The 9,464-nt window shown below is 38.5% G+C and overlaps 1 protein-coding gene across 3 annotated transcripts in view; it reads left to right on the forward strand.

Annotated features, from left to right (window-relative positions):
• CEP162 (centrosomal protein 162) overlaps window positions 1-9,464 on the forward strand; it is a 118,469-nt gene that overhangs the window by 74,588 nt on the left and 34,417 nt on the right. For all 3 annotated transcript variants that reach the window (XM_032152005.2, XM_058434770.1, XM_032152013.2), the window contains one exon: window positions 8,308-8,520. In XM_032152005.2, coding sequence (XP_032007896.1) covers window positions 8,308-8,520 — 213 coding nt within the window. The remainder of the gene's footprint in view (window positions 1-8,307; window positions 8,521-9,464) is intronic.

Here is a 9,464-nt window from a genome sequence, read left to right on the forward strand (position 1 = left end):
CTAAGAAGCCATCCAGAAGTGGGAGAGAAAAAAAGACCAAAAGAGCTACTTCTTTATAACTTATTTTAAGAGAAACTATGTAGAATTGAATCCATATTGGCAAGAGATATACCACTTTATAAAAGTAACCTCCCTTTTGTATTAATACTTTTATTAAACATTAGTTCATCGTCTTATATTTTTCTAAAATAGTTATCTATATAGTTGGATTCCTACATGTACATTTCAGATCGTATTTATTTAGTTTCCATGAGCATTTCTATCCTGATATTTTAAACCTTAATAGATATTTTTTAATCAAGGTATATCACAATATGTTCAGAATAATTATAATTAGTCTATTCTTAAATAGACTAAGTATGCATTATCTATTTTTAAATAGAATATAACTAAAAATGGGGCTAATTAGATGCATATTATAATGAAAATTTTAGATTGTATTCGTGCTTTTTTTATTTAATGGAATATTTCATGGTTTAATTTGCAATGAGAGTTAAAAAAAATTTACTTTGTATACCAGACTGATATTTTTGACCAAAGAATAATATTAAAAAGCAAAATTAAAGAAGATACAAATAAAATCTCATTTTTCCCAAAAAATACAGTATGTATTTCAAGATATCAAAATCAGATTGAAAATATGTCTTAAATTTTTAAATGAATACATTAATTTAAAATGTTACATTTATAAAATCTAGTTCTCTTTTTAATATATGTAGTGTTGGTATGTATACATGTATTTTCATATACCTACAACTAACTCAGTTAACTAATATCAGAGGAAAGAAAGCTTTGAATTTTTCGGGTGAATGAAATGACTAATATTTGTAGATGCATAGATCCCAATTTATGATATATCAATAAATGTGTAAGCAGTTTTCACAAATGGAAATATTTATATTAACTTTGTACATCATATGCCCCTTAAATACCAAATATGAACAGGATTTTGAGCACCAGCAAACCATCTTGCCTTAGGAGATGAAATCATCATAAAAGCCAACACTTACCAAGCCCTCACTATATGCTGGGCACTCTAAGAGCTTACCAAGATGAAAGTCATTTGATCCTCAATTGTATCAACCCTTTGAAATTGCTGCTGTTACCATCCCCATCTTACCCATGACTGGTATAAGATGGTACCTCATTGTGGTTTTAATTTGCATTTATTTGGTGATTAGTGATGTTGAGCATTTTTTCATATTTTTTGACCACTTGTATGTCTTTTGAAAAATGTGTGTTCATGTCCTTTGCCCACTTTTTAATGGGGTTATTTAATTAAGTCCATTTGTTTATTTTTGGTTTTGTTGCATTTGCTTTTGGGGACTTGGTCATAAGTCCTTTGCCTGGGCCAGTGTTCAGAAGAGTTTTTCTTAGAATTTTTTCTAGGATTTTTATAGTTTCAGGTCTTAGATCTTTAATGCATCTTGAATTTATTTTTGTATAAGGTGAGAGGTGTGAGTTCAGTTTCATTCTTTTGCACATGACAATCCATTTTTCTCAGCAACATTTATTGAATAGGGTGTCCTTTCCCTAGTGTATATTTTTGTTGACTTTGTCCGAGATCAGTAGTTGATTGTAGGCATGTGGCTTAATTTCTGGGTTCTCTATTCTATTCCATTGATCTATGTGTCTATTTTTATCAGTACCATACTGTTTTGGCTGCTATAGCCTTGTAGTACAATTTGAAGTCAGGTAATGTGATACCTCCAGCTTTGTTCTTTTTGCTTAGGATTGCTTTGGCTATTCAGCCTCTTTTTTGGTTCCATAGGAATTGTAGGATTGGTTTTTCTAATTCTGTACAAAATGACTTTGGTAATTTGATAGGGATTGGATTGAATTTGTAGATTGCTCTAGTCAGTATGGTCATTTTAACTATACTAATCCTTCCAGTCTATGCACGTGGGATGTTTTTCCATTTGTTTATGTCACGGTTTTCTTTTTTATTATTATTATTATTATTATTATTATTATTATTATTATTATACTTTAGGTTTTAGGGTACATGTGCACAATGTGCAGGTTTGTTACATATGTATCCATGTGCCATGTTGATTTCCTGCACCCATTAACTCGTCATTTAGCATTAGGTGTATCTCCTAATGCTGTCCCTCCCCCCTCCCCCACCCCACAACAGTCCCCGGAGTGTGATATCCCCCTTCCTGTGTCCATGAGTTCTCATTGTTCAATTCCCACCTTTGAGTGAGAACATGCGGTGTTTGGTTTTTTGTCCTTGCGACAGTTTACTGAGAATGATGTTTTCCAGTTTCATCCATGTCCCTACAAAGGACATGAACTCATCCTTTTTTATGGCTGCATAGTATTCCATGGTGTATATGTGCCACATTTTCTTAATCCAGTCTATCGTTGTTGGACATTTGGGTTGGTTCCAACTCTTTGCTATTGTGAATAGTGCCGCAGTAAACATACGTGTGCATGTGTCTTTATAGCAGCATGATTTATAGTCCTTTGGGTATATACCCAGTAATGGGATGGCTGGGTCAAATGGTATTTCTAGTTCTAGATCCCTCAGGAATCGCCACACTGACTTCCACAATGGTTGAACTAATTTACAGTCCCACCAACAGTGTAAAAGTGTTCCTGTTTCTCCACATACTCTCCAGCACCTGTTGTTTCCTGATTTTTTAATGATGGCCATTCTAACTGGTGTGAGATGGTATCTGACTGTGGTTTTGATTTGCATTTCTCTGCTGGCCAGTGATGATGAGCATTTCTTCATGTGTTTTTTGGCTGCATAAATGTCTTCTTTTGAGAAGTGTCTGTTCATGTCCTTTGCCCACTTTTTGATGGGGTTGTTTGTTTTTTTCTTGTAAATTTGTTTGAGTTCATTGTAGATTCTGGATATTAGCCCTTTGTCAGATGAGTGCGTTGCAAAAATTTTCTCCCATTCTGTAGGTTGCCTGTTCACTCTGATGGTAGTTTCTTCTGCTGTGCAGAAGCTCTTTAGTTTAATTAGATCCCATTTGTCAATTTTGGCTTTTGTTGCCATTACTTTTGGTGTTTTAGACATGAAGTCCTTGCCCATGCCTATGTCCTGAATGGTATTGCCTAGGTTTTCTTGTAGGATTTTAATGGTTTTAGGTCTAACATGTAAGTCTTTAATCCATCTTGAATTAATTTTTGTATAAGGTGTAAGGAAGGGATCCAGTTTCAGCTTTCTACATATGGCTAGCCAGTTTTCCCAGCACCATTTATTAAATAGGGAATCCTTTCCCCATTTCTTGTTTTTGTCAGGTTTGTCAAAGATCAGATAGTTGAAGATATGCGGCATCATTTCTGAGGGCTCTGTTCTGTTCCATTGATCTATGTCTCTGTTTTGGTACCAGTACCATGCTGTTTTGGTTACTGTAGCCTTGTAGTATAGTTTGAAGTCAGGTAGCGTGATGCCTCCAGCTTTGTTCTTTTGGCTTAGGATTGACTTGGTGATGCGGTCTCATTTTTGGTTCCATATGAACTTTAAAGTAGTTTTTTCCAATTCTGTGAAGAAAGTCATTGGTAGCTTGATGGGGATGGCATTGAATCTATAAATTACCTTGGGCAGTATGGCCATTTTCACAATATTGATTCTTCCAACTCATGAGCATGGAATGTTCTTCCATTTGTTTGTAACCTCTTTTATTTCATTGAGCAGTGGTTTGTAGTTCTCCTTGAAGAGGTCCTTCACATCCCTTGTAAGTTGGATTCCTAGGTATTTTATTCTCTTTGAAGCAATTGTGAATGGGAGTTCACTCATGATTTGGCTCTCTGTTTGTCTGTGATTGGTGTACAAGAATGCTTGTGATTTTTGTACATTGATTTTGTATCCTGAGACTTTGCTGAAGTTGCTAATCAGCTTAAGGAGATTTTGGGCTGAGACAATGGGGTTTTCTAGATATACAATCATGTCATCTGCAAACAGGGACAATTTGACTTCCTCTTTTCCTAAGTGAATACCCTTTATTTCCTTCTCCTGCCTGATTGCTCTGGCCAGAACTTCCAGCACTATGTTGAATAGGAGCGGTAAGAGAGGGCATCCCTGTCTTGTGCCAGTTTTCAGAGGGAATGCTTCCAGTTTTTGCCCATTCAGTATGATATTGGCTGTGGGTTTGTCATAGATAGCTCTTATTATTTTGAGATACGTCCCATCAATACCTAATTTATTGAGAGTTTTTAGCATGAAGGGTTGTTGAATTTTGTCAAAGGCCTTTTCTGCATCTATTGAGATAATCATGTGGTTTTTGTCTTTGGTTCTGTTTATATGCTGGATTACATTTATTGATTTGTGTATGTTGAACCAGCCTTGCATCCCAGGGATGAAGCCCAGTTGATTATGGTGGATAAGCTTTTTGATGTGCTGCTGGATTCGGTTTGCCAGTATTTTATTGAGGATTTTTCCATCAATGTTCATCAAGGATATTGGTCTGAAATTCTCTTTTTTGGTTGTGTCTCTGCCAGGCTTTGGTATCAGGACGATGCTGGCTTCATAAAATGTGTTAGGGAGGATTCCCTCTTTTTCTATCGATTGGAATAGTTTCAGAAGGAATGGTACCAGTTCCTCCTTGTACCTCTGGTAGAATTTGGCTGTGAATCAATCAGGTCCTGGACTCTTTTTAGTTGGTAAGCTATTGATTACTGCCACAATTTCAGAACATGTTATTGGTCTATTCAGAGATTCAACTTCTTCCTGGTTTAGTCTTGGGAGGGTATATTTGTCGAGGAATTTATCCATTTCTTCTAGATTTTCTAGTTTATTTGCATAGAGGTGTTTGTAGTATTCTCTGATGGTAGATTGTATTTCTGTGGGATCGGTGGTGATATCCCCTTTTTCATTTTTTATTGCATCTATTTGATTCTTCTCTCTTTTCTTCTTTATTAGTCTTGCTAGCAGTCTATCAATTTTGTTGATCTTTTCAAAAAACCAGCTCCTGGATTCATTAATTTTTTGAAGGGTTTTTTGTGTCTCTATTTCCTTCAGTTCTGCTCTGATTTTAGTTATTTCTAGCCTTCTGCTAGCTTTTGAATGTGTTTGCTCTTTTCTAGTTCTTTTAATTGTGATGTTAGGGTGTCAATTTTGGATCTTTCCTGCTTTCTCTTGTGGGCATTTAGTGCTATAAATTTCCCTCTACACACTGCTTTGAATGTGTCCCAGAGATTCTGGTATGTTGTGTCTTTGTTCTCGTTGGTTTCAAAGAACATCTTTATTTCTGCCTTCATTTCATTATGTACCCAATAGTCATTCAGGAGCAGGTTGTTCAGTTTCCATGTAGTTGAGCGGTTTTGAGTGAGTTTCTTAATCCTGAGTTCTAGTTTGATTGCACTGTGGTCTGAGAGACAGTTTGTTATAATTTCTGTTCTTTTACATTTGCTGAGGAGAGCTTTACTTCCAATTATGTGGTCAATTTTGGAACAGGTGTGGTGTGGTGCTGAAAAAAATGTATATTCTGTTGATTTGGGGTGGAGAGTTCTGTAGATGTCTATTAGGTCCGCTTGGTGCAGAGCTGAGTTCAATTCCTGGATATCCTTGTTAACTTTCTGTCTCGTTGATCTGTCTAATGTTGACAGTGGGGTGTTAAAATCTCCCATTATTATTGTGTGGGAGTTTAAGTCCCTTTGTAGGTCACTCAGGACTTGCTTTATGAATCTGGGTGCTCTTGTGTTGGATGCATATATATTTAGGATAGTTAGCTCTTCTTGTTGAATTGATCCCTTTACCATTATGTAATGGCCTTCTTTGTCTCTTTTGATCTTTGTTGGTTTAAAGTCTATTTTATCAGAGACTAGGATTGCAACCCCTGCCTTTTTTTGTTTTCCATTTGCTTGATAGATCTTCCTCCATCCCTTTATTTTGAGTCTATGTGTGTCTCTGCACGTGAGATGGGTTTCCTGACTGATGGGTCCTGACTCCTTATCCAGTTTGCCAGTCTGTGTCTTTTAATTGTAACATTTAGCCCATTTACATTTATCATTAATATTGTTATGTGTGAATCTGATCCTGTCATTATGATGTTAGTTGGTTATTTTGCTCGTTAGTTGCTGCAATTTCTTCCTAGCCTCGATGGTCTTTACAATTTGGCATGTTTTTGCAGTGGCTGGTACCGGTTGTTCCTTTCCATGTTTAGTGCTTCCTTCAGGAGCTCTTTTAGAGCAGGCCTGGTGGTGACAGAATCACTCAGCGTTTGCTTGTTTGTAAAGTATTTTATTTCTCCTTCACTTATGAAGCTTAGTTTGGCTGGATATGAAATTCTGGGTTGAAAATTCTTTTCTTTAAGAATGTTGAATATCGGCCCCCACTCTCTTCTGGCTTGTAGAGTTTCTGCCGAGAGATCAGCTGTTAGTCTGATGGGCTTCCCTTTGTGGGTAACCCGACCTTTCTCTCTGGCTGCCCTTAACATTTTTTCCTTCATTTCAACTTTGGTGAATCTGACAATTATGTGTCTTGGAGTTGCTCTTCTCGAGGAGTATCTTTGTGGCGTTCTCTGTATTTCCTGAATCTGAATGTTGGCCTGCCTTGCCAGATTGGGGAAGTTCTCCTGGATAATATCTTGCAGAGTGTTTTCCAACTTGGTTCCATTCTCCTCGTCATTTTCAGGTACGCCAATCAGACGTAGATTTGGTCTTTTCACATAGTCCCAAATTTCTTGGAGGCTTTGTTCATTTCTTTTTATTCATTTTTCTCTAAACTTCCCTTCTCTCTTCATTTCATTCATTTCATCTTCCATCAGCGATACCCTTTCTTCCAGTTGATCGCATCTGCTACCGAGGCTTCTGCAATCTTCGCGTAGTTCTCGAAACTTGGCTTTCAGCTCCATCAGCTCCTTTAAGCCCTTCTCTCCATTGGTTATTCTAGTTATCCATTCTTCTAATTTTTTTTCAAAGTTTTTAACTTCTTTGCTATTGTGTTGAATTTCCTCCCGTAGCTCAGAGTAGTTTGATCGTCTGAAGCCTTCTTCTCTCAACTCGTCAAAGTCATCCTCCGTCCAGCTTTGTTCCGTTGCTGGTGAGGAACTACATTCCTTTGGAGGAGGAGAGGTGCTCTGCTTTTTAGAGTTTCCAGTTTTTCTGCTCTGTTTTTTCCCCATCTTTGTGGTTTTATCTACTTTTGGTCTTTGATGATGGTGATGTGCAGATGGGTTTTTGGTGTGGATGTCCTTTCTGTTTGTTAGTTTTCCTTCTAGCAGACAGGACCCTCAGCTGCAGGTCTCTTGGAGTTTACTAGAGGTCCACTCCAGACCCTGTTTGGCTGGGTGTCAGCAGCGGTGGCTGCAGAACAGCGGATTTTCGTGAGACCACAAATTCAGCTGTCTGATAGTTCCTCTGGAAGTTTTGTCTCAGAGGAGTACCTGGCCAAGTGAGGTGTCAGTCTGTCCCTACTGGGGTGGTGCCTCCCAGTTAGGCTGCTCAGGGGTGAGGGACCCACTTTAGGAGGCAGTCTGTCCGTTCTCAGATCTCCAGCTGCGTGCTGGGAGAACCACTACTCTCTTCAAAGCTGTCAGTCAGACAGGGACATTTAAGTCTGTGGAGGTTCCTGCTGACTTTTTGTTTGTCTGTGCCCTGCCCCCAGAGGTGGAGCCTACAGAGGCAGGCAGGCCTCCTTGAGCTGTGGTGGGCTCCATCCAGTTCGAGCTTCCTGGCTGCTTTGTTTACCTAAGCAAGCCTGGGCAATGGCGGGCGCCCCTCCCCAAGCCTTGCTGCCGCCTTGCAGCTTGATCTGAGACTGCTGTGCTAGCAATCAGCGAGACTCCGTGGGCATAGGACCCTCCGAGCCAGGTGCGGGACACAATCTCCTAGTGTGCTGTTTTCCAGGCCCATTGGAAAAGCGCAGTATTAGGGTGGGACTGACCCAATATTCCAGGTGCCGTCTGTTACCCTTTTCTTTGACTAGGAAAGGGAACTCCCTGACCCCTTGCGCTTCCCGAGTGAGGCAGTGCCTCGCCCTGCTTCGGCTCGCGCACAGTGCGCTTCACCGACTGTCCTGCACCCACTGTTTGGCACTCCCTAGTGAGATGAACTCGGTACCTCAAACAGAAATGCAGAAATCACCTGTCTTCTGTGTTGCTCAGGCTGGGAGCTGTAGACCGGAGCTGTTCCTATGTCACGGTTTTCTTTATCAGTGTTTTGTAGTTCTCCTGGCAAACATCCTTCACCTTCTTGGTTAAATGTATTCCTAGGTAGTCCTTGGTTTGGTCCTCAGTGAGATCGTTGTTGGTATATGGAAATGGTACTGATTTCTGTAGATTGTATGCTGAAACTTTACTGAATTCATTTATTAAATCTAAGAGTTTTTTGGTGGAAAATATGTTTTAATAGGTTAAGGAAATGGAAGGGATTCTGAAGAGAAGATATCCCAATTCTTTACCTGCTTTAATATTGGCTGCATCAGCAGCTGGTGATACAGTGGATAAAAATACCGTGGAATTTATGGAGAAAAGGATAAAAAAGCTAGAAGCTGATCTGGAGGGCAAAGATGAAGATGCAAAGAAAAGCCTTCGTACCATGGAACAACAGTTTCAGAAAATGAAGGTAAGTGCTAAGTAGCCTCAGAGATAAAGGTCAGAGATGGACAATGGGGGCAAGCACTTCTTAGGATCTCACGTTAACAAATAGCTATAAACATTCTTTCCCGTGAAACCTTTACCACTGGTATCAATAGGTGCAAAAGAAACCAAGTCCATCCTATTTTGGTGTCCTCTTTCAGCAACTTTTCTATTTCTGACAGAGTAATCAAGCACAGGATAATCTTTACATCACCTCTCTCAATATGAGAATTAGTAGAAATTAAGTCATGAAAAAGCAGAATAAGACACAACTTGATATGTATTCAGTACAAAAGGAAAAAAGAAATTACCATGTTTGGAAATATTTTCACTGAAATTTATCTGGAGAAGGGTAGGAGAGTAAGACAGAAGTATACATTTTAGGAACGGCAGATAGGGGAGCATCTTCCAGAAATGTCTTACTTTCTGAGTTTTCCATTATTTTGTGAAACAGGAATGAATCAGAAAATACAAGTGCTAGAACAGACCAAGTATGAAACAGGACATACTTCATTTACTTTAAAAAAAATTTGTAGACAAATAACAGTTATAGATTATTTTTAAAAATTTGTTGAGCACATGTCTGTCAGGAATTCATGCTAGATGCTTTCATAAATATCTCTGTTCATCTTGCATAATCCTTCCAAACACCTGTGAGGAGTAGATATTGTTAACACTATTTTGCAGATGAGGGAGCTGAGATGTTCTAGGAAGCTCATCTCATTCCCCACTTATTTATATCCTGAGAAAAGCAACAAATGAAAGAACATTAGATTCCAGAAACAGTAGAAGGTTAATAACCTGGAAATACAGTGGCCTGTTAATTAAGGTCACATCAAGGAGCTTGGGTTTCTTCTATTCCACCCTCTTTTACAGATAGATAGATAGATAGATAGATGATAGATAGATAGATAGATAGATAGATAGATA

The sequence above is a fragment of the Hylobates moloch genome, unplaced genomic scaffold (genome assembly GCF_009828535.3).
Source record: "Hylobates moloch isolate HMO894 unplaced genomic scaffold, HMol_V3 SCAFFOLD_2, whole genome shotgun sequence".
NCBI classification, from domain to species: domain Eukaryota; kingdom Metazoa; phylum Chordata; class Mammalia; order Primates; family Hylobatidae; genus Hylobates; species Hylobates moloch.